The sequence below is a fragment of the Phaenicophaeus curvirostris genome, chromosome 17 (assembly GCF_032191515.1).
Source record: "Phaenicophaeus curvirostris isolate KB17595 chromosome 17, BPBGC_Pcur_1.0, whole genome shotgun sequence".
NCBI classification, from domain to species: domain Eukaryota; kingdom Metazoa; phylum Chordata; class Aves; order Cuculiformes; family Cuculidae; genus Phaenicophaeus; species Phaenicophaeus curvirostris.
In genome coordinates this window covers 3,694,786-3,720,720 of record NC_091408.1, presented here as the reverse complement: position 1 = coordinate 3,720,720, position 25,935 = coordinate 3,694,786, and the positions used below count along the sequence as shown (strand labels likewise).

At 40.1% G+C, this 25,935-nt stretch overlaps 2 protein-coding genes across 7 annotated transcripts in view; both read right to left on the bottom strand.

The window, feature by feature from the left end:
• The window catches only part of CLIP1 (CAP-Gly domain containing linker protein 1), a 67,392-nt gene extending 61,831 nt beyond the window's left edge, over positions 1-5,561 (bottom strand). For 3 of the 5 annotated variants that reach the window (XM_069870841.1, XM_069870842.1, XM_069870843.1), the window contains exon 1: positions 5,510-5,527. The gene's annotated coding sequence lies outside the window, so the exon portion shown is untranslated. Of the gene's footprint in view, positions 1-5,509 lie in introns of all 5 variants that reach the window. The other 2 variants (XM_069870840.1, XM_069870844.1) reach the window with 2 other exon arrangements.
• A 6,173-nt stretch (positions 5,562-11,734) lies between these two features.
• ZCCHC8 (zinc finger CCHC-type containing 8) lies at positions 11,735-25,789 on the bottom strand. 2 transcript variants are annotated; one of them, XM_069870845.1, is made up of 14 exons: positions 25,589-25,789; positions 24,834-24,876; positions 24,160-24,234; positions 23,546-23,651; positions 22,726-22,803; positions 22,306-22,409; positions 20,553-20,618; positions 18,580-18,643; positions 17,989-18,131; positions 17,096-17,238; positions 16,327-16,436; positions 15,435-15,518; positions 14,519-14,633; positions 11,735-13,755 (listed from the first exon to the last, which is right to left on the bottom strand). In XM_069870845.1, exons 1-14 carry the CDS (start codon positions 25,770-25,772, stop codon positions 12,953-12,955), a joined length of 2,118 nt encoding a protein of 705 aa, XP_069726946.1. In that variant the 5' UTR covers positions 25,773-25,789; the 3' UTR covers positions 11,735-12,952. The 2 variants fall into 2 exon arrangements, with proteins under 2 accessions (XP_069726946.1, XP_069726947.1); XM_069870846.1 differs by having other exon boundaries at positions 18,580-18,640.
• Positions 25,790-25,935: the final 146 nt, after the last annotated feature.

The following is a 25,935-nucleotide window of genomic DNA, read 5'->3' as shown; positions in this document are numbered from 1 at the left end:
GAAGTGTACCCTTCACAAAGACCCTCATCCTCAATGAGCCATAAAGCCTTTCCCATAATGCGTTCTTTACATAAATATGAATTTTATAAAGGACAGATTCTTGAAGAAGTGCATCCCTGCTTATTTTAACTAGGCACAACTATTAAACTAACAGAATGAGAGCAATCCTTTGCTCTTCTGAAGTGCCCTGGATTACTCCAGGAAATTACTGTTGCGTGCAATTTTTAGTCTAATTCGAAATACAGTTTACATTTGCTATCATAAAAATACAAACCCAAACACTCATAATAATTCAGGCAGTCTGCCCACTGATATGACACAGCTCGTCTGACAGTGTCACCAATTTGATGAAAAGAACATAAAACAAAGAGTGGCTGACAAATGACTCGAACCGAATCACATCTACACGATCACCAGCTGAGATACTGAAAAATCTTTCAACTATTTTGGAGGGCATTTGTTTAGATAAGCATTACTAAGTCTGAAGGAACTGGTCTGCTCAGTGAAACAAAGACACCCAGAGGATATCCAAAACAGTCCCGACATGGCAATGTAGACACTCTACCTTGTCACCACTCATCCCACGATCAAGCAACCATCACACCACAGTATAAGGACATCTCCAGAAATAGCTACTGGTTTTCTGCAACGTCAAGGAGTGAATCTCTGTTTCCTTAAGAACTCAGAAGACAATCCTGCTTCCTTGTACATTTAAAGGGACTGGAGAAGAACAAAGTTTGTCATTTGGGAATCAATCCCAAAGCCTCACAATGCTGTCACTCATTAAGTACCTCGCTAATCTAGAGCTCAACCAGCAACTTTAGAGTTGTTTCTTAACCAAGACAGACATTAGACTCTGTTTTTCAATACCATGGAGGTGACTTGAACTGTTTTCTGTGCGAATTCATAGATCCAGAGCATATTGAGGACCAAAGACTTAAATTATCTTTCAGCATGTAACTAAGAAAAGGTACCAAGAACAAGATGATTCAGATGAAAGGTAGTAAGAGGCTTAGGACCTCAAACCATCAGTCAGATGACAGCAATGCCGAGAAAGATAATTCATCACAGCTTCTGCTCTGCTTACAGGTTTTAATTTTGCATCAAGGACATTTTAAGTCACCTCATCTTACCATTCTGTAACTTGCCATGCTCATTCAGATTCCTAAATGCCTTAAGATTCTTGCTAAAAAAATACCATTGGAACACAAAGAATTAGACTCCTGAATGTGAAGCGCGAATAAGAGAGGATGGCTGTAACAGTAAAAATTATTTTGGGCTAGCAATATTATGAGTCTTTTATTCTTGATCCAGGTTGCTATTTCTAAACACAGTCTGTTCGTTTTTTTTTTAAAAAAGATTTCCATCTTTAATTAATAAGGAAGGGCTGATAACTGTTAAAAAGCTTAAAGAAAAATCACAGAAAATACAATGTGAACTCTAACACTTCAAGTTGCCACTGTACACACTCATTATACAAATGTCACCGCCTCAGTCTATTAAAAGACCTGAAAGCACATGATCCTCCTAAGCACACATCATTCTCTACAGAATGAGTCAAGGATTCAGAAGCAGAAAAAGTTTTCACCCAAGAAATAAGTAAGTAAATAATTGCCACCTCTTCTGGTACGCCCACTACCAGTATTTACTACTTTTCCTACATTTTTCCAAGGAAATTCTTGCCTTTCCCAAAAGTGCACCGTATTAAGAACAAGGAGAGTAATTTATTTGACTGCCCACACTGATTTCTGATGACGATAAAACACTTCAACCATCCCAGTAAGTGCAATCAGTCCACAATAATAATGATTTTGGAATAGCAGAGCATCAAGCTTAAGTTATTTGGGATCTAAATTTTAAATACAAGTTTGAGGATAGTATCACCTCCTGTAAGCCCCAAAACCAAACACATAAAAACAAAGACACAAAGCTTCTCCTTAACACAATTACAACTGAAACAGCTGAAACAGAGATGCTGCTTTTTATAGTAAGAATTTAATTTTGATAGACTTGGGTGAAACGGTAACTGTTTCACACTCTGTGGAAGCATCAAGTCAGCAACCCCTTTTTAGCCCTCCATGCTCTTAGCCTTTTAAATTAGCACCATGACTGCTATATGGCTGGCAGATAATGAAGGAGAAGTACAAATACAGAACTTGGATAAATACTGCTGAGATTGAACTGATGCTGCTGCCAAGCAAAGAAGTAGAATGAGAGCATCAGATAAGGCAGCTCCATCAGATACCAAGTTTCTCTCTTTGCTTTGCTATTTTCCCTCAAAATAAACTAAAAATATAGGCAGTGAGATTATAAAGATCACGAAAGCTGAACAACTTTTAATGGTGTTTCTCCTTGAAACAGAAAAGATATGTCTTAAAAATTAAAAGAATGCACAGTACTATTCACCCAAGAGTCTTCTGTCTGAGTTTGTACAAACAACTGATGAGAGATTCCAGGTGGAAAACAGTCAGGCACTAAGGCAGAAACACGTACAGTCTGTTCTGAGATAAATCTTCTAAGTCCTTTCCAGTTTTTTTGGAGTTAGATATTTCTAAGTGTCAGTTATACCATATACCAGTTATACTCTGCAAAAATAAATGCCTATCGAGGACAGACACCTGGACACGCACAGCCACAGCAGTAGATGTTTGAAATCATCCGGGACCACACTGTCGGCAGAGCTGGCTTCAGTTCTGCTGGTCAAGAAGAATGAAATGGTTGCTCCAGCAGAAACTGGCATCTCGCTGAGGGCAGCTGAGATTACAGCTAATGCAGTATATAATTGCCTTTCATTAAATAACAAAACACCATCCATCCGAGGCATTTCTAAACATGCCAGTCCAATAAGGATTCCAGCGCGCTACTTTTCATACGTGCCAGCAGAGCCAGTAGTCCCTAAGGAATGCCAAAAGATTCAACAAGAGCTGCATTCATTCATGGTCATCACGTTCAAACAGTAGAAAACTTGCATTCAACATACAGAGTTAACATTTGACCTGAATGTTTGAGAGAGAGAAAGAAAAGCAGTTCTGAAAAAACATATTGGCAAGAGAGATCGTTCTATTTCTTTTGAGTGAAGACCTAGTTTGAAATATTCTCAGTCACTCCCAAGAAAAACTTTAACAGGGCTAAAAGGATAAAGGGAGGAACACTAAAGGAATTACCCAATCTGCCCAAGTTAAGTAAATACAGGCTGTCCTGGATACTCACATTCAGACGATGGTAACAGACCCAGCCTATAGCTCAGGCAGGAAATCTAAAGGAGCTCCACAAAGCCACAGCACTCGGCACATATGAGCACTGCTCCTTCCTACAGGATAATCAGAGGAGGAAAAAGGCTGTTTATTCCCTACAGTTCAACTCCCCAATGAGGTTACAACACAGCTGGTTTTCTGCCCCTCACTAGACAGTTGAGATCTCCTCTTTAAAAGAAACAAATTCTATAAAACTTACTATTTTGCCAAGCAAAATCTCCCTCTTGATCCCTAAAGACACTGGTATTTGAGATCACATTTCCAAGCTTTTCTGCTTCAGCCAATACATCCCTCTCCCTTCAATACACACCAAGCATTACAGTACTTCAGCACAAACACAAAATCTACCAGCACACGTAAGGACTGGACAGGAAGAGAATGCTGAAATCACACAATTTTAAACCAAGAACACACACATCTTTCAGCCGTTCTACGTTCAGTATGTAAAGGAAGCAGTTCTGTCAGTTCCTCAACAGTTACACATTCCTTAGACTAAGATAGGGTGCTGTTAAGGGGAGGGAGAGTTATTTACTTTCCCTGGCAGTGCCCAATTGCTATCTTGTTACACGTGGTAGCAGGCGCACAGACCCAGGCTTGAGAAAAATCCCTCTCTGACATTGCAAGTTTCAGAATTACATACACATTTCTGTCCTTTAAATAAAATTCTCTGCAAAGCAGCAGGCATAACGGCATTTCCTGTTTCGTACCTCTTCCCTTTCTTCTTCCTACGTAGCAAATACAGATATTGCATGTTTTAAAACCTTTCTGCTCAAAGATCTCAAAGCAACCTGTGAACTTCCATAAAACCCTTCCCATGGGTGACGGAAGGGGCAGGGAGGAGAGAGCCTTCATTTCACAGTCATGTTTTTAGTCATGAACATATACAATCACAGACTAAATTTTCTTCCCCATGTTTCGGAAGAGATGTTTTCTGTGGTGTTGACTTTGTATTATTATTATTTAAAACACACAAAGCTCTTACAATGAAAGGCAAAACTCATTCCTGATTTTAATGCAGCAGGAGGCAAATTAACATGTGAGTAACAGCAACAATTACCTTGTGACCCGTGACAGCTGGGGCACAGAAAAGAGAATAGGAACGTGCCTCAGGTAGCAGCACTGGTGACACAGAGAGAAGCTGGAGGGGCCTTGAGCACAGCTTTGCCTGGGGATGCCACAGGTCTATAAATACAACAGGGAACTCTGACCGAGCACCCAGAACCACGGGGCAGTACAAGCACAGCTCACCTGCACATCAGTAGCTTTGAAAACAACACGAGCATGAGGACCAGACATAAAACCAAAAAAAGCCAAGGGAAATTATAACCCAAATCATTTCTCAGTAAAACATCAGCATGGGGTGGTCCTATGCAGGGACAACGGTTAGACTTGACAGTCCTTGTGGGTCCCTTCCAAGTTAGCACATTCCATGACTATACGTAAGTGTGGGATGCTGAGAACTGCAGGTCAGCATTCACCATGGAATATTCAGACCCCTTCTGCCCACAATCACCTTCTCAAGCCACTGATAACTCAGCACAGTGCTACATCTTCTCAGGGTAAGCCTCAAGCAAGGTCTATCCAAAATCTTCATATCTCTACCCACTCCTCACAAACTATGAAGACACCTGAGGGCTCTGTGTGGTGGGAGAGGAGATCGGGGAGGCCTGCAGCCTACCAGAGATGACCCCTTCCCCACTCAAGATGCTCCCAGGGCAATAAGGTGCCCCAAACCCACCTAGGATGTTCCCTCCCCACTTGGGATGCCCATTGGGGATGCTCCCAGCCCACCTCGGATACCCTCCTCCCAACCTTGGATGCTCTCGGCCCACCGGCTATGTCCCCCTACCCACCTGGGATGACCCTCTCCTCACTCAGGGTGCTCTCAGCCCACCTGGGACGCTCCTCGACCCACCTGAGATGCCCCCTGCCCACTCAGGACGCCTCCCATTCCACTCAGGATGCCCCCTGCCCACCTGGGATGCCCCTCTCCTCCCCAGGACGCCCCCCTGCTCACCTGAGATGCTCCCAACCCACTCGGAACGGCCCCCCTGCCCACCCAAGATACTCCCTTTCCAAACCGGGATGCTCCCTCCCCAACTAGGAAGCCCCCAGCTCACCCGAGACACCTCCCATTCCGCTCAGGTGGCCCGCAGCCCCCCGGGGACGCTCCCCTGCCCACTCAAGGCGCCCCGTTCCCAAGCCGGGCTCCCGGTGCCCCCGCAGCGCCCCGCGCCCCGCAGCCCCGGCCTCACCGCCTCGCCCCGGCCCCGCGCCGCCGGCCGCCGCCTCCCCCGCTGCAGCGGCGCCTCCCGGGGCGGGGCGGGGCGGGGACTGCAGCAGCGCCGGCCGCCCCGCCCCTCGGCCCGGCCCGCCCCGCAGCCCGCTTCCCTTTGTCTGCCCGGCTTTGTTCGCCCCCGGGGCTCGCCCGGGGCACACCGGCTACGCGGGGACCCGCCGGGAACGGGCGGCGGCGGCGGGGAGGGATGGGGAGAAGGGATGGGGAGGGGGAGAAGGGACGGGGGGGGAGAAGGGATGGGGGGGGGGAGAAGGGACGGGGGGGGAGGGAGGGGGAGAAAGATGGAGGGGAAGAAGGAGGAATGGGAAAAGGGAGGGGAAGAAAGAGGGAGGGGGAAACAGGGAGGGAGAGAAGGAAGGATGGAGAGAAGGAATGAGGGGGAGAAGGGATGGAGAGAAGGAGGGATGGAGAGAAGGAGGGATGGAGAGAAGGAGGGGAGAAGGAATGAGGGGGAGAAGGGAGGGAGAGAAGGAAGGATGGAGAGAAGGAGGGAGGGAGAGAAGGAGGGAGGGAGAGGAGGGAGGGAGGGACAGAAGGAGGGGAGAAGGAATGAGGGGGAGAAGGGAGGGCGAGAAGGAAGGATGGAGAGAAGGAGGGAGGGAGAGAAGGAGGGAGGGAGAGAAGGAGGGGAGAAGGAATGAGGGGGAGAAGGGAGGGAGAGAAGGAGGGAGGGAGAGAAGGAGGGAGAGAAGGAGGGGAGAAGGAAGGATGAAGAGAAGGAAGGAGGGGGAAGAGGGGAGAGGGAATGAGGGGGAGAAGGGATGGAGAGAAGGAGGGATGGGGAAAATGAGGGATGGAGAGGAGGGAGGATGGGGAAAATGAGGGAAGGAGAGGAGGGAGTGGGAGAAGGGAGGAGGAGAAGGAGGGAGGGGAAAAGGATGGAAAGAAGGAGGGAGGGGAAAAGGGAGCAGTAAAAGATGGGAAAAAGGAGGGATGGGGAAATGGGAAGAGGAGAAGGATGGAGAGGAAAGGAGGGATGGCAAAAAGGAGGGAGGGGGAGGGATGCAGCACATAGCACTTCATGGGTGAATAACTTCACTGTCTGCTGCTTCTCTCCATTTTCCTTTTGTGCTGATGCCCAGGAATATATAATTCCTTCTCTAAAGTACTGAATATTTGAATTTTTATTGTGTTTGGGAAGCAATGCATTGCAACCTGGTGTTATCCCGTTTCCAAAGTTTAAACAGCTGTAGCAGTAGCTCCAACACCATCACCCACAATTTAATAGCCATTTCCAAGGCTGAATCAAGCAGCTCTGCTTCACTTCTTCACCTCTTATAAACAGGCAATAGAGCTGGCCCACAACTGCTGAATTAATCACAAAGCAAACCTCGGTTTGCAGCCTCATAGACCATTTAGTTTCTGCATGATGCCATTCGAACAAAAGGGTGATGAGAAAGCAGTTCCATTGCTGGAGACTGATTGCAATTTGTGTTTCATTTTGGCTTCGTTCTTTGGCATTAATCCAGCATGGTAAAGCACAAAACTGTGTGACACAGCCCGTCAGATAATAGATTTTAACTAGATCAGCATTTAGCAATGTTAGAATTTCACTTCCTAAATGTTAGAGACTCTCTTCCCATGGCCATTAGATGTGGAAACAGATACTCCAATCCACATACAGACACTCTTCTTTCTCCCTGCAAAATCTGATGAAAGCTTTGCTGAATAAGGACTTCAGGATTTAAATATTAGATTGTATTTAGAAGTGCAGAGCCAGCAAAGGATTGCTTAACCCAAAAAACGGACCCTGCAGCCCCTAGCTATGTAAATCATCCCTGACACAAAAACTGCAATTAGAGTAAAAACTAGATCAGACTAACTTTAACACTTCCCCAAAATAAGTTGGCTTCAAAGCTACAGTTGTGAACCTTTATGCTCACTTTTGGTAGCACAGATTTGAGCTTTCTGTATTGATCTGATGCTAATAAATAAGTGTTTTTTCTCTAAGTGTATTGTTTCCCATAATTTTCCTTCATTAATTTGAATTTTTGTTCAGTTCATTACCATGTGGGTAGATTTCAGGTCTATGTAGTTCAATGCACGATGTTAGGTTTCTGTAAACCGTATGGGACTTTTGCACCTGGTTCGGGGCACAACAACTAGAAACTAAGATGTGCAGCTTTGCACTGTCCCTGTTGAACTTCTAAAAAAGTTCAAGTGCTAAATAACGGTTAACAAAAAAAAAAATAATACTGTGGACATGGTAGTTACTTTCACAGCTGAGTAGTTTGAAAGGCTGCACAAAATTTTTCCATTCTTAATGTACTTGCTCTTTCCTTTCCCTAGGTCAGCTGTGGCACCTAGCAGCAGTACAAAAAAACCTCTGCAAGTCCACATTCTTTCTTCTTCTTTCCTGCTATGCAAGACAAACTTTAATCCAATTTCACATTGTTTGTCCTACCCAACATGGGTAAAATAACAAAGAGCAGTACTTGAACAGGCAGCACTTAAAGAATCCTTTCTGCATGCTTGTTTAAATAAGGTACTTATTTTAACAATAACGCTCACCTTTATGAGTGTTTCATTTCACAGATAACTGATAATCTAGAGTCTATTAAAAAAAGATGAACTATGCATATCATTCTGCCATTTCTGTAAATACTACAACAGCTGAATTCTCATTTGCAGAGAAGCAAAGCAGAAGGGTTTTTGTTATTATGGAGAGTGTTGAGTTCTAAAGAAAGGGTAAATAAATTTTCATTCAGCTATTGGCTGACAGCTAAATATATGTTGCAAAAAATCTTATGTCAGATATTCATTGCTTCTAGTTAACTGAAGTTTAGGAAGTGTCCAACTGTCACGCATTAATTACCATGTAATTAAATCCATCCTGTTTGTGAGCTTCTCCAAGGGTCAAAACCAATTCCTACCTCTGAGTCATGCCTTCCATACCCTCTGCCTCAAAATATAAGCATGTCTCTACAACATATTCTTAGGAATATCAGCCTTCAATGGCATTTACCTACGAGAGGCAATACAGCCACATTACAAAATGAAGGTGTAACGGAGTTCCATGGCAACTACCAATGCATCTGAAACACTTAAATTATATTTGAGCTTTCTCCTCCTCTTTGTTCCCCCCTCCCCCCCAGCAATCCTGTCTTACGGTTTGCAGGAAAAATAATTCTTCTTAGCAGCTAACATGTCTCGGGTATCTTCTTCTAGAATCTCAGCTACTTCTCTTTTCAGGACACTGTAAACACTGTGAATTAGGTTATAAAAACGTACGTTAGAAATGCAAATCTTTAAGAGACAGCTACCCATCTGACCAACACCTTGACTATTTGGCACAGATTAGATGGTTTTAGGTACGCATAAGTGTTTTTAAATACTTTTGCGGTTCTGAACGCTGTACCCAAACATAAGTACTGTGCCAATGGGAATCTGTGGGAAAATCTGAGTGATGCCTGCTCATGCTATACCCACCTCACTGCAAATATTATTAGTCATTCATTTTAGTAAGCTCTAATCTAGGTTATTATGCCACACCCATCACCATGGGAATGTGACTTAAAAGTACCAGAAATACTTTGCTGTTCAGCTTTTTCTCAGACCTTGTAAGTGTGATCTGATTGCAGTTTCAATACGCAAAACCAATTTGAGTTGTTATACCTGACAGATTCAAAAAATTAAATACTTACAATAATCTTCAGTGTAGCAACGATATATAGCAACTGACAGGAAAAGTGAAGTATAAATAGCTAAGAGATCAAGATTAATTCATTCCTAACCATGAAAGAAAAAGCAGGGATAACGCCTCATCCCTAATTAACTGTATCTCTTACATCAGAGGCACAGACAAGTGAGAGTTCTACTCATTGTTTCTGCTCAATTTTCTCAGAGCATTATCGCTACTGACCATGTCTTCCATAGAAAGGACAACTAACAATATAATATTTAAAAGAACAATTAAAAAAAAACACCAGTGATTATCCTTATTTAAAATCAATTACTAGAAGTTAAAAGCAAAAAATTATGCAGTTCCTGCCACAGGCTGTCTGCGTTTCTGAGATCAAAACACTGACATTACAAAAAACTTTAAGTAAAAAGAAGTATTAGGGGAACTTTTATAAGTAACCAACTCGTCATACAGATTCTGACTATACAGGAAAACATTCATGTCACCTATTTATTAATTATATTGATACCATTAGAAAAGAATGAGCACTGGAATCAAATGATACTTGACTTACCCCCAAAAGCATATCCAAGACAGACAGGGATAATATCGAGGCTAAAAGGAACAAAAGCAGCACAGAAGCAATATAAAAAATAATTCTGAGCACACAAGTGGCTCAGTATTTACAGAAGCCTGGCACTTTCCATTACATTAAAGAACAAGATTGCTAAATGGGAACTATCCTGGTTGTGATAATTTTAACTCAAGCATTTACATAAGTGTGACAGCATAGGACACAAGTTTTCAATTGTAGCAGGCTGCAGGGAACAATTATTCAGTCCCGTTACTTTGGACAACAATTCCAATGGATATAAAACATGGACTCAAACAAAGGCCATTCCACCCCCGGCCTCCCTCAAATATTATTTGCTTTAGATACCAGAAGGAATCATCTTCCAATTCTTTGTATCTCCAAGTAGTTTGTGTGCAGCAAATACAAGAGTGGTCAAAGTGATAAGAAATGCTGAACAATTTAAAATTCTAAGCCTTATAAAATTAAGGATTTAACATATTTCAACTAGAATTTACCATTACATTAAAAGGTAGAAGGGTAATTTATTATTTTACTGTGAACACATAGAGCCCTAAAGGATACTAAGCATATAAAGACATTTTACATCTTGTGGTTTCTGTAAGCAAGGTAGGAGTACACAAGGACTCCTGTAAAGTTTAGGCTGCATGCCCTACTAAGGAATTTCATAAGAGCTATTAAAAAGAGATCTGAGGTGTGGAGAGAGAACTGCATGTTGAAAATATGAGCACCTGAACACACCCAAAAGGTGTGTACACCTGAAATCATTACCTCATGCCCCACATCACATTGCAATTCACATGTGAATGATGCAGCACAGAACACATAATGGCTTGTGTAAAGTGTCATTATGAGCTTTTAACTCCATGAGAGGAGGGGGCATGGAGAAAGTACAAGATCTCCATATGCTTCCCAACAGAGATTTCTTTGCAAAGCCTGTAGAAGGAGGTGTGGCACAAAAATTACCGAAACAAGACACTGACCCTGCAACTTTTTATTCAAAAACTTCAGAAAATCAGCTACGATCACCTTTTAAACACTTCCCTTCTGAGCTGACACACAGATGTGTACAGATGCTGCCAATATGCAGAGCAATTCTGCAGATCATCTTCTGAAAAGATGTTGAGGATCTCAAGCGTTTTGGCTTTCACAACTTCTGCTGACAAAAAATGGGCTCCTTTGAGCATCGACTTGAGCTTTGGGAAGAGGGAAGCAGGTCTGTTGAACACGGCAGGTGCTCAAGCACAGTTATGCTATTAGCTAAAACCTGCTTCACAGACAAAGTGTCATGGGCTGGTGCAGTGTCTTGATTGGAATTCCCTGTTCATGCTTGCACACCGACGTTTTCCATCCGAGAGTAAAAAACATCTGCATTTGAACTACATCCACCCATACTGCATGAAGTGATCGAGCTGAGCCTTGTCTCCCTCACCCTGACAGGCTGGAACATGTTCTATACCCATCTCTCTGTCTCTTTCCCTCCCACTCTTGGTTCCTGAGCTACAGGATTTGTCTCAGTTTTTTCATGTCAGACCTAGTATTATTTCATTATCAATCCCTTATGGAAAGTAATACTATTTCTTCCATAAAAGCTGAAAAACACTAAACAACCTTTCCTTTTAGCCCATACAAGGAACATTTACCTTGACCACTGCTTTCCAAATGCAAAACTTGGCATATGCTGTAAAAATTTGTTTCAATCTCTTGGAAGACAAGCTGGTACTATACAGATACTTTGCTTTTCCCCTTCCTGTAAAGTTTGGAGGAAAAAAAAAAGAATAAATAAATATAAAAGCTTCAACTACAAAAAGCTTGGGGTTTTCTTAAGCATTCAAATGCAGTGTACTAAAATCATATCATCGTTGGGAATTGTGTATGATCTGCAAAGCCAAGAATTTTGAAGTATAAATTCAGTCTCTGAAGTTATCTTATCAAAGTCACCTTTGAACATCACCCTTTCACAAGTATTTTCTTGGATACTTGAAAATATTTTGTTTTATTCGAGATTTCACTTGGCGAGGAAAACTTTTTCCCTGCAAATACATAAGGACAAAGCATTGCCAGCTCAGCCAAACACTGTTCAGTCAGTCCAGGGCCCCCTCTGCTGGCAATGCAAATAACATACAGTCATTTCACCTACAGGTGCCTCTCAAGACAATTAAGAGAAGAGGGGAAAACCACTTTATAACAATTAATTAGCAGAACTGTAACACTTCTAAGCTTTCAGAAGTGGGCAAATCCTCAGATTATGAAACCTGAATGGTATGGTAAGGTTCTGCTCATGTAGTTGAAATCCTTTTAACAGCTCTTTGATTATGAAAATCTGACCCAAATAGTTGCGAGCCTTCCTTAAATATTTAACTTTTTTCCTCATTTTCATCAGCTTGTTTTTTTAGTTATCTCCAACAGTTTATTTTCAAAAATCAGCAGGTTTGATAGCTTAGGACTCCTATTAAAAACAAATCTTTATATAAAAGCTCATTTATTAAACCTCTGTACACAACAATGAACACGTATGTACAGCAAGTTTACACGAAGGATGATGTTATAAAAGATACAGTGGTAATTAAATCTGACCCACATAAATAATTTATAAAAATACTTGAAATGGTGAAGATAATGCTGGTAATCCCCGATTATTTTCATCCAATTGCCAGGGTTGTGATGTGGGAAATCTCAATATCAGACCTTTTTAAAAACATTCTGAATATATTAGACTTATCTACAGAGTAATTAGCAAAATGTATAAAGTATAGATTACTGTACAAAGGACAGGTATTTAAAAATCACCAATCCACCTGAAACTCAAGGACAATATAAATCTTAGCCAAAGTAACGAACAGCAAATGACAAAATCCTCTCTAGAGGATTTCCTCTTGTGATAGGGAAATCCTCTCATGTATTGGCAAGTAAATGACTCTTAACAAATCAACAGTCCTGTTATTCCTTAGTGGAAGGATGCAATTTGGGAAAATTCTTACATATTTTCTGGCTTCATGGGTGGTCCTGGTCAATACAGAAGCCCTGCACTGACTTGACTTCCAAGGAAGAACAGGGCAGAGCTGTATTTGTCAAGATTTTCTCCTTCTCACAAAAGGATGAGGAAGGCTATCCGAGTTCATAAAACTGGAGGAGGAAAGATAAGGAAGCAGGGATTTGGACATAACGAAACAAAGGAAAACTAGTTAAGATGAAGTCTTTTTCTTTTGCTGGTTTCTTGGGGAATTTTTTAACAGACTTCTTATTCTTAGATAAACACCTGTTGGCTCTGCCATATTTTCAAATTCAAATGGTGTTATCCCTTCAGCAAACTTGCTCGTATCAGGAACAAGACTGGAGTTTTTTTCAGATGATTCAAGGCTTGTGACCGCTTTATCTCCACCTGCCTCATCTCCATTATTAACCTCACAGCTGGGAGCCAGCACAGTGTTATCCAGCAAGCCTTCCAAATCTGTATTATCAGGATGCTCTTTTAAATTAGGTAAACCGTCTCCTGGATTAGGACCAGTTATAGAACGTTCATTTTCTGGTATCTGTTGACCAATGTCAGAAAACTTTGTTTCCACCGTAGTAACCTTATCAGATGATCTTACTTCTGCAACAAGATCTACTTCGTTCCTAGATGGTGACGACGTAACAGAATTTCCAGTTAAAGGGGTATCAACAGGAATATCAGAGTCACTGTTTGTACTTTCTGCTTGCTCTAGTGCTGCCCAGATTAATCGTTGTTGTTCCTCTAGCTCTTCCAAGGTCAGAGTATCCTCATCCATCACCGAGTCCACTATTTTTGGCTGAGGAACATCATTAGAAGGATTAGATGGCAGAGTAGTCCTAGGAAGAGGAGTGTGAGTGGGTGTTGAAGGCTGAGATGGTGGTGGTGTTCCTTGTGGTAAAGGAGGGGGAGTTGACGTTGGCAGATGTCCAGGTGGCAGTGGAGGTTGGAACTGAAAACTGTTAGGAGTTTGAGGTTTTTGTGACACTTCCAGATCTAGAGACAGATTGAAATACATCTATTAGAACCTGAAACCTAACTAGGAAAAGGTTCAAAGTGTCAATGCTCTGATGAACTAGCTTATGTCTTCTCATTCTTGGTTTTCAGCTGACATAAAACAAACCTTTTGAAGGTTTTAATATCCACTGAAACTATGTTCTTGGGAATTTTAACTCTGCTTTCTGCCATTAAAAAAAATAAAATAAAAAGATAAAATACTCTTGAATGTACTGAGATCAAACTTATCCCACACTGAGACACACTGAAGGACCTCCTCATGGGAAATTCAGAAGGAAAGCCAGAAGTTTCTCCAGCTATTCTAACATTTAAACAACACGAAGTCCTCTTGTGAGTTTGACTAATTTTTAAGAATTTGTAAGCTTGTAACTTCCTACATTATTTCATCCAAATATTTAAAGGATTTGGAGATCTTCACAACAGAAGTTTCTATAAGATACATCTGAAGTAAAGAGACTGGATTTTGTAACCTAACGTTCCAGTTGCTCCGAGTACACTTGAAATCTCCCGCGTGGTACTGGAAGAGATGACAATCACAGCAACAGAGAATGCTTCTTGCAGAGAGGTCCAATTGCTTCTCTAGTAGCACATTGCTAGCTTATGTTAGCAGTTACATTAACTACTACCATAATGAATACTAAGACACTGGTTTCTCTTTATGAACACTGACATTTCAATTCAGAGCAAGTTATTTTGAAAATAAAAACTGAAACTAAGAAAAAAAATTTCAGAATAGCTATACCAGAATCTATGTCCATGTCAGCTGCTGGTACCTCTGAACTGTCTTCTTTTGGTCGTTTTGACTGATTAGAGCTTGACTGAGATGCAGCCCTCTTATTGCTAGATTTTGGACTTGGCTGAAGTGAAATTATCCAAGAAAACAAAAGAATATAGTATTAAATTGTAAAAGGTAACATTTCTAGCTATAAGAACATATTTTAAGTAATTTGATAACTACAATCATTTGGTTACCCAGGGTGTAAATTAGACAAAGTTTGAGAGATTTAATGCAACTAAACAGAAATGTAATCTTGTTCAGGGTTAAGTGGCAAAAGCAAAGATTATCTGCATTCGTAACACAGGATTACAGCCAAGTTCTGCCTGGACACCTAGATCTTATGAGACCATCACAACTCAAGTATTGCATATCCTTTCCTGGCAGTCCTAGAATTTACTGTTCAATTCCATACAGCATTACACTTTGGGACAGAGCACAGCGCATATATCTTCATTCTTACCACGAAGTATTCTGCACTGAGTAACACTAGGCTAGAGTCATGTCAGAGAAGACCTGAGAATGATAACGGACAGGGCTACCATGTATTTTCTCCAGTCACTGCAGTAATATCACTGTAAATCAATACTATGGCAAGTAAGATTTTCACTTTTTAGGAAGTCTGGAACTAAGATATTTTTTAGGCTGTAAAAATTTTATAGCAAACTTTTTTCACAACTGTTTTTGTTAAATGAAAAATGGGATTTGTTCTATACATGAAGTTAATTTTCAACAGAACAGATAAACCCAGCATTTCACCCCTGGTAGTGTCAATATGAAAGCCAATCCCCCTGTGCAAAAAAATATATAAACAAGAGATCATCATTGGCCACCGTAACTACAAGGCACCTTTTTTCCGCAAATAACAATGAAGTATATTCACCACGTGAAAATTAGAAAGGTAGTTGGCAAAAACATCCTTCTGTTGAGATGGCTGCATGGGGATGGAACCAAACATCTGCCATTCCTACAGAAAAAAAGAGACAATGTTGCATGTGGTTGGCTTCTGCTTGAAATAACTGTTCAGACAAAAAAGGCTTACTTGAAAAACTGTTAATTTTTATTGAAAACTCAAGAAAACTTGAGTTCAGAACCTTTGTTAAGAATACTGAATGAAAAAGCACATTTGGAGGCCACTAAATGGGCAAATGTAAAGCTGTAAAAACATGCAAGTGCTTCTTTTTAATGCACAAGCTTTAACATCAGTGATGAAATGCACTACTAACAGTAAGTTAAAACGCTTTTAAAAACAAAAGTTCAGCAGCAGCGACAGGAGATTCTCTGTGTGCTCTGTGCTTAAGAGGGCACCCACTGTGTGGATCTTCTGCTGTGACTCCTATTGTTGTAGCTGTTACAAAGCTTCCAATAGGTTGTGCACTGGTCTGATGTAGTTTTCTGTGATTGAAATTATATTTACAACACAGAGTAATTTTCACATTCCAAGAACATTCAGAAAAATTAGATGGATGGGAGAAATAGGCATTCAAACGCAAAGTTTTGTGTTAAAAAGAATAAAAGTATCCTTCTAGGCTCCTGTTGGTCTAGTAATGGAAATAATCACCACAGAAGCACTGTCAGACCTTACCCACAAGAGCTGCGACAGATATCAGATAGACAAATGTCATGGTAAATTACCTCAACAGCCCCCAGCCCCAAACCAGGTAAAAATAAAGACTTATTCAAAGAAACAATGCAGAATATAAAACATTAATCACTTTTAGCCAAGTTTAATATTAGTCACCGTATTGTTTAGAATGTGGAGGACAGACACTTACATCTGGGATCCCACTTGGAGTGGATATATTAAAGCCTGGATAGTTTATCAACTTAGAAACATCGTAAGTGGTGCGTTTTGGTTGTTGACCATCTTCTGTTCCACCATCATCTATAATGAAATATAATTATTATTGATAGTTAAAAACGTTACTGAAAAAATCAACAGGATTTAAGAACAGGGTGGTTTTGGCTTTTGGAAAGTACTGATATAAAGCTTTGTAATCCATAGAGGGAAAAAGAGTGACCAAATCTATCAGGTACACACACAAAGCTTCCCCAGAAACCTGAGTATTTATATTACTACTCTTTATGCACCATTACTACGCCTCAGTAATGGCATCAGAACTGTTCTCTGAGATGCAGCATAACTGTTGTCTTAAGTAAAAAGCTGGTAAACTACTTGCTAAGTTTGGTTTCAAGAAACATATTCCTTGCTTGCTATTGTTCTTCTTACTCTTATTATATTAGTAAGTTTGTGAACCTAGGAAGTATGGTTTCTTTCACAAAGAGAAGCTTATTAAAAAAAGGAAGCTGAAATCTGACAACAGTCTATCTGTAAATCTTGCACGGTTTCACAGGAACTACATGTTCTAATAGCAAGGGTTGAGTAGAGTGAAATCACATTTAAGTCTTCATCTATGCAACGCAGTCATTACAGGAGTTACTGCATTGTCACATCATGGCTAGAAAAGAGTATTTTTACACGGCTTTAGAAAAGAAAAAATAGGCAGAGTACTGAGAACCACATTCCCACAGCGTATTCCTTACCTTTTCCATCATAAAGAGCAAGTCCCGAGTACTCCATTTCAGCCTCCTTGAGCCAACCTGGAGGATAACCCAGCTGACGCATTCGATATATAAATGGAGGAAGACTCTTATCTGTGACACCAAGTGCATCTTGAAGTTCTCCGCTAAGTTAAGAAAACAAAACATCCTCCAGTAAAACTGAGTTTTGACAAAAGGAAGTTATGAATATTTTGTTGAAGTTTAAACTGTCAGGTTAAAATAACTTAGTTTTAGTTCAAACTATATTGTCTTCAGTCCCAGGTATAAGAATTTTAGGACAAATCAAGCTCCGATATTAAAGATAACTTTTAACACTTTCATTTCTCATACGTGTAAACATTTTAGGAAAATTATTTATACACTGAGAACAACTCATTCAACTTGTTACTTCTGATTCATGGCCTTAACTGTACCTATCATGACAGGAAGGGTGGAACTTAACACTCCACTAAATTTTCTGGTGATTTCTGGGGAGACTGCTACTGCCACATCCTGATTTTTTTCCTAAACATTTTGAATACAGAGAAATAGAGAAGAAGCGGCACTTAAAGCTTAATTTTTTTCAGAATTTTGCATGCATTTTTAGTTTTTAGGACCATAATATAGTCACAATTTGAGTAGCCAAAGAGCAACATTTCTCTCCCTACATTAGGGAAAGGGTAGGACTACTAAGCTAGTTATGAGTTTTCATTTGAAAAGTACCTGTGCAATTTATTAAACAAAATTTTATTTATCAAACAAATTTGAACATAAACCACTCATAGTTAAGAGCAGCAGATGGACCTAATAGAACCCAGGAAAGTAACATTTGGCACTCCAGCTAGAAAAGGTATTCCAGAAAGCAGTGTAACAACTAATGGAAGGAAAAGAGATACCTAATTACTCCTGGTTTAAATTTTCCAAACCTCTCTTCTACTTCTTCTGCATGATAACGCTGCTGATAATTCTGATTGCTCGCTTCACCATAAGCTTCCATAAACTCCTTTCTCTTCTCACTTATACGAGCTGCATTTCGTGGCTTAAAGATAATATAATTGGCAAGTTCAGATTTGGAAAATTTACAATTCATGCACTCCTTCATCCAACATAAAATCATTACACCTTGCACTCTGCATGCTTAATCATTTATCACATATGATACAACTACAGTTGCAATGAAAACTATGTAGCAAAAAAACAAGAGCATTTGCACCAGGTCTAGTGGAGCTCTAAATACAAGAAAAGATTGTTCAGCCTGAAAATGTCCCTCCATAAATTAAAGGAGACATACAAACCATTATGCTACAGAATTATGCTCTAATTTAGTATGTCAAAACCTATAAGAATGAACAGCATAATCTAATCAACAACAACGAATAACCATTTGTACATCCTGACCCCAATGCAGCTAATTATTTTTAAATGGTGCAGTTACTCTGAAATATTTCTTGGAGAGCAGCAGTCTGGAATACTGATGTGGACTTTACCTGTGGACAGTCCTTCATTTGATGGTCTTCAGAACCACAATTGAAACAAACCGGCTTTGGCCTGCTTAAAAAACGCACAAGAAGTTAAGCCTGAAAATAATTTTGCAGTGTTAAATGCACTTATTTATTTTAAGGCTTGTTAGAGTTTTCTAATTCTAAGTGTGAAACTTAAAACATAAGCATTGCCTGCTGATTTCGTGTGCTATCTTCTGCTTCTCTTAAACTAACTGCTCAATGCCAATCTTAAAATGAGTAACAGAACAATGTTCATTTCACAATCCTAAAGAAAACACAAGAAATGAGAAAAACACAGATACGGCACTGGCAGGGCGAGGGAAGGTGGTGAATAAGAACACAAGACAGCATGTGGAGAGGAAAGAAAGAGGACAAAGAAAATTACAGTGGAAAAGTAGTAGTTCCAGGCAGAAACTGAGCTTTTATCTCTCATAAAACAGAGATCTATTCCTTTAAGAGGGAACAGAATAGTGACAGAATAATTCAGGCTGGATCTTGGGAGATCTCTAATCCAGCCCCCTAATCAAAGCTGGGTCAGCTATGGGATCAGACCAGGTCGCTCAGGGCTTTATCCCATTGGGTCTTGAATAGCTCTCAGGATAGAGACTGCATAACCTCTCTGGGCAACCTGATCCCATAGTTTACTGTCCTAAAAGTGGAAAAGCTTTTCCTTGTGTCATGGTGCAGACAGAGTATTCACTGAAGGATTTCTGCTTCTGACTAAATATGTAAAGATTTGCTTAGATAGTGCCAATAAAGAAAACAAAACCTATATACTAAAGCTTATGCTATGTCCAGAGGCAGCAAAGTGAAGATGTGAAAACAATACTTTTAACTCTAGAGTACAGAAGAGCAAGTTCTCAAATTAACATGCCTGTAGTACATTAATACCTCTATTTATATTTTTATGCCTGTATCATTGGAGGTCTGATCCATTTTACAACACTGAGAATCAGTTATCAGCAGAAACAAGTAGGAGAGCATAACTACTTCTTTGGAAAGTCCTGGTCCACAGTTTGAACAAGTTATGCATATTTTGAAATTGTACACTGAAAACGGAAAATGGAACTGCGGCTGGCTTCAAGATTAATTTTCCTTGTAAACTCATACCATGGCAGCAAATGTTTTCAACGTTACAGGGCGGAAAAATCTCAATCTCTTACAACATTTAAGAGAAACATTTCTTTTCTGAACATTCATTTTTACTGAATTAGTATGGGAACCAGAAGTGGAGACAAAAATGTGACACAAGAACAAGTATCCAGGGTAATGCCCACACACTCCAACCTCTTGAAGCCTTTCATAAGATGAAGTGAAGTGCATGTTCTGCTTCATCTTTACAGAGCGTGCAAACAGAAGCTTTCTGCAGTGATCCAATTATTCTATCACCATCCGATATCACAAGCACAACCCTTCAATCTGCTTTCCTTTCAGATGGTAATATTTCTCATCAAACCAGAGTTTAACTCAGCATGCCTCTTTATCTTTGAAATTCCCACTAAAAGCTCACCTGGTCTTTACAAAATCTGAAATCAGTGACCATAAAGACCCACGCAAGCTGTCAGCTGGAAACACAATTTGCTTTACTTCTTACCTCCCATAAAAAGCTACATCATCGAGTCTGGCTTAAAAACCCATAAAGACAGTCAGACAGTAGTTGGTGTACAAAACAGTAAAAATGATGACAGTACACCAGTGCCAGGACGACAAAGTAATCACTAAAAAGGCAAGCACCAGAAGAACAGAGTATAAACTTCAGAAGGTTTTTACACATTGATTTTAAGGTCCTTCCCAAAGCAAGTCAGTAAACGACACCCAATGACTGCAAAGCTCAGCACTGGTTTACTTCATTTAAACTCATCATTCAAGTACGTTCAGGGTTTAGTATAGTGGGGAATAATCACAGAGTATATCTGAACTTCTCAGCTCAAAACTTTATATTTAAGAATAATACAAACCTTTTTGGTTTAACTTGTATTTCTTGTCCATCTAGGGAGAGAATCTGGCTGAAAACTTGCTGATATCTTTTGATTTCAATAAGGAACTGCTACTGGATGAAGCAAAATTTCATTCTTGTTTAAAATATCAGTGAAAATCTGGCACTGCTTTGAATACAACACTGACTCTTCTCGTTTAAGTTACAGATTGGTCCTTGATATGAAGTCTAAACTATAAATCTATATCTATTATAAGCTATTGACTAAGATAGGCTTCCATTGTTTCCTATGCAATTTCTATCCAATAACCGATTTTGTTCTCTATCAGCACTTGATCAGCTACAGTCCTCCTCTTTATAGCCAGGAAGTTTCAAACTAATAGTCTAATATTAATAGCAATCATCTAATAACATATTTTTGTAGAGTTTCAAAAATATAACTCATTTCTCAAGTAGCTGGGGACAGGTCATACTGCATACTTGTGTTCGCTTTTGCACTGCGATGTGTTAGCCGCTGTGCCCACTTATCTAAAAACATACGAGAAAACAAGAGGGCTGCAAGTGAACCAGTACGGTAAAGATTGCGAGGTTCAGTTGAGTTCAGAAGCAGCACAGTTTCCAGAATCTTAACAGTTGCTTTCCAAAAGACAAGCAGATCCTAATTAAACTGACATGTTAATCAAGTGCAGTATTTCAGTCATTTAGAAGCGGGCTACCTCACAGACCATTTAACTCCAAATGCTATTTTAGGTTTAATGTCATCTAAGGAAGCTCTAAAAAAAGATGCAGGAAGTACATTTAAAGAACAATATTAGACCTAAGCTGGCAGATATGAAAGTTTAGCCACATTTAGCTTTGCATTTTTTAAGAAATTCCCCTGGCATCTACTTTAATCTGGAGACTGGGGATGGTAGAGTATCACTTGGAGAACAGGACTGACTTAATGCACTGTAACAGCAACAGCCTTCCAAGCGTAAAATTACAGCACAGTGCACACACAATGGCAGGCAGACTAAAACCCACATTAGCAGGCTTGTAAGTCCTCAATTTTCATTCAGGTACAAGTTATTTTTTAACACTAGGAAATTATTTTTATTACGAGCTTGATAACTAGATACTGCAGAAAGGAACTGAGAAATTGCTTCTTGTCCTGACTCTTTCTGGGGCAGAAACAATAGTGGAAAACTGGGGAGATGAGACTACTTGAGAAAATTTCTTGCCCAATTTATTTAAGTCATGGAGGACTACAATATTAAAACTCTCTTTTTCCAACATTTTCCTCAATCCCAATACTGTCCTTAAACAGCAAAGAACCAACTTTAAAATGTTAAGAGCGTTCTGTGATTAAAATACTTTCTGTTTGGCTCCCACATTTGGAAAAAAAAAAATCACCTTAAAGAATATTTCAGTTTGCTAAGCCCTTTTCTTCTCCCCAGACAGCAAATTTTTATAAGAGGAGAACGCTTGATTGTATCTGGAATGAGCTGTCATTCCAAATCTGACTGCACACTGCCCCAGGAAATTCCTGAAGTCACAAGATGCATTCATTCTTCCCAAGCGTAACGGTCTTCTAAAAATCTGCAAGCCAATCATGTCAAGATACTCGTTTTGAGGAAAAACTCATTAATTACTCTCTAAAACTTTTCTTCTATAATGACTGATATGGTGTTGATAGAATGTACAATCTACAGAACAGAACTGGAGTTCAATTTACCGACTGGCCTTCTTTGAATTTGACAAATACAAAATCCCCCTTGTTTTAGTAAACAGGATACTTAGGTATTTCCCATCCTTCTGTCAGCTGTGGATTCTCATTTAATATAGGCTGTCCCAGTTTATCAAGACAAAAATTGGTAAAATATAGAACACTTCCTACAACCTGTAGAAAAAAAGTCAGAAAATTGTCAGAAATGTGTCAGTATTTAGGTCAGATTGGTAGCATTTCTATATATTTACACTGCTTGAAATACTTCCAGTTTTTTTTCCCCCACTCTGTAAGAATTTACAAATAATACACACCCATACCTGTATAAGTAAGTATTTTTTCCATTAATGTAGCCAAAACATGCTGAACTTAACTGCTATTAGACTCATAAATAAAATTTAACAAGGTCTTATTTTAATGGCAGTGTATATTGCATATTTAGAATGAAGAGTGAGATCTACCATTGAAGAGTATATAGTCAAAAACTTACACTAAAAGCTTCTTTCATTTTTTTAAGAGACTTCGAGCTTGCTGTTTTACAGTCCTCTTCCAAAAGAACACTGGAGGGCTGATGTAAAAGTAAAAATGCAAATAATTAATTTAAAATACCAGTAAAAACAAAAGTTCCTAAATTACTAAAGTACGTAAAGGGCATAGAAAACAGAATACAAGTTTGATCCTATCATGAAACATTAGTCCAACAACAGGACAGAGGCAACTACATTAGCCATAAAGCTTTCCAAAGTTCAGAGGAGGACACAGCTAATTTCTAATGATGAGAAACATGCTGCATAAGAACATCTTTATTCTTAACTCAAAAGCTAAGAGAAAGATGGAGAGGAATGTGCCATTTCAGCCTTATACTCAAAGTGAATGCTAAACAGTGAATGTTAAGTAAAGCTTAAAATTCTAAACTGAGAAAAGGTAGAGGAAACGTCCAGATTCTGTTGTTCACCTGTGCTCTTATATATTCTCAAAGGTGGGCCAAACATTTTCAGAAGAGGATATGTTAAGTTTGTACTTTACAGTCTTTTCTCAGTTATTTCAACCAACCTACTACTTTGCTTTTACACAAGTGTCACTGGGAACAATTTTAAAGAAGCATTTTCATGGGCAAAAAGGATATTTTCATTGTCCTGGGCCTTTATTTTTGGGACAAATAATTGTAAAACTTTGGTTTGATAGTACTTCGATTTGCAATTAAGCAGGAAAAACCATCTAGAACTCAGCTATTTAGTAGTGCAGTATTTCAATATTTCCACTATGAGGTTGCAAAAGAAGCACCTAAGAACAACGTGAGTTTAAAGTACCTGTGGCTTAATATTGAAGTGTGTTTTTTCTTGTTCACCTTTCTTCTGCTCTTCGTATTTCTGAACTAAGTTAAAAACAAAATCCTCAATTTCTTGATGATACTGCCTAAAAGGAGTAAAAAAAGGATACAAAGACATAAGCAAGATCGTAACATACGCCAAATGTCTGCTTTTTAAGCAGTTGCTACTTACTATTACTTAAAACCTTAGAAAAGGGACAGTAAACTTCTCTCCTGTGCTTCTCCCAATGCCCACGGACATGAGTGCCATCTATTATAATAGAACACCCTTGTATTACTGTGGCAAAAAATCAACTCAAAGGCAGGTCAAATTTAATTTCCTGTATTTACCTACAATACTTGAAGCATTCAAAACTGCTGTTCAGACTCGCTCCAAGTTCCTAGGAGTCAGACTGCATTTAACGATAAAACCAGGTATCGCTAATAAAAGCAACAGATCTCTTGTCATGTTGCTCATTATCCTTTCTCCCCTTCAAGCTTAACAAGTTCATGTTCATGAATAAAACATCTGTCCTTCGGGCAAACACTAACATATCCAAACAACAACAATTTCCAATTTCCTATCAGGATTGCTTTTTCTTGGAAAGTACTTACTTAGAAATTACATTGTTCATAAATAGGATCTGTAAAAGAGGTCCATCAAGTTTGGAGTTGTCCACTGAAATTCCACTAGAAGGACAGAACAGAGACACAGACACAGCGGTTATGGTATTAGCTTTGCTCCCTGTCCCTTATCACGGCAAAGAGTCTATTGTCCAGAGAGAGGAAGGTTTGGCCAATATAAGTTCTGTCCTTTTAACAAGTTCCTGTTCACTTCAACAGAAATCATCTTCTTTCAAGCAACACAAATTGCCTGGTGTGAAGTGGAAAGAAAAAACAGAACACCACACTACAGAAATCTCCTAACTGCAGTAAACTGTTATAAAATCTTAAGAGATTATTTTTTCAGTCATTTTAATTCAATTGCTCTCACTACTGAACTTGACAAAAAAGTACAAAAAGACACAAAAGTTTAATAAACAGAGAGATACACACAAATAAATAAAGTTACAGCAATGCAAACTAAATTCTTGGTAATCAAGTCTAAAAGACTTTTCAAGAATGATAATGGCATTTTAGAAGCCAAACATCTGAACAGAGAGAGAGACACAGAAGCAAAGTTTTCAGATATGGCAGACACTGTTACTTCAGGCAACTGCTACCTCTGACAAACTTTATTTAAAACACATACAGGTCACACAAAGCATTTCAAATCAGCTTTAACGTACCTAGGACGAGTCAGAATATTCAGTTTCCTTTTAAGTTCCTGATGTTAATTTATTGTTAAGGAATATTACTTTCTTCAGATGACACAGACCTACACCATCATTAATTGAAAGATCAAAGAAAACACCTAAGAATTCTATGGAATAATAACGGGGTTTCAGACTTTTCTGTTTACTGCACAGAGTAGTTACAAATCCACCTGCTGCTGCTGAATAAACACAATAAAATGGGAAAAAAAAATACAAACCCCCCCCACCCAACCCCACAACAAAACAACCCCAAACGAACAAAAACCCAGACAAGAAGGACTAGCTGTGACCACCCAAAAAGTGTAACTTATTACATGCTCTACGGTTGAATTGTCAGCTTTGCAGCATTTCGCTTCAGGAAACCCAAAAAACACTAGCAAACCCAATTTCAGATTCCACTCTGCAGCAGCATCAAACTTGAAAACGCTTTAGGGAAACCAGTCACAACTGAAGAGTTTAAAATTGTGTATTCTGTTAAACACGGGCTAATGAAGCGAATGAGCAGGTGTTTCTTTTCCTTAGAAAGGCAGAAAGGATGAGCCCCAGCCTCAGGCTTTTTAACAGCGCTCAAGAACTGCCTCCTGCGCCTGGACGCTCCGAGAATGAAAGTTTTCAAGGGAAAACTTGCTCAGAAGCGAGGGAAGCCGGAGCCGGGAGCGCCCGCCCCTGCCCCGATCCCCGGGTGCCTCAGGGCTGACGGGCCCAGGCCCGGCTCCCGTTCAGGATATTCTCCGCCCGCAGCCGCCGCACCGTCTCCTCGCGGTCCCGCAGCCGCTCGTACAGCTCCTCCAAGGCCTTCTCGGGCGCCTCCTCCTCCTCCTCGAAGCTGAGGGGAGGCGGTGGCGGCGGCCCGGCCGCTTCTTCGAGCTGCTGGAAGAGCTCGCGGTCCCCGAAATCCACCTCCGCCGCCATCTTGGGCTGCAGCAGGAAGGGAGGGGCTGGGGGGCAAAGGGCAGCCGGGAAGCGCCGCGGCCCCATTGGGGAACGCGGAACTACAACTCCCAGCGTGCACCGGGAACGCACACGCCTTCTGGTGACGCTCCCCAGGCGCTTTGCACGCTGGGAGATGTAGTTC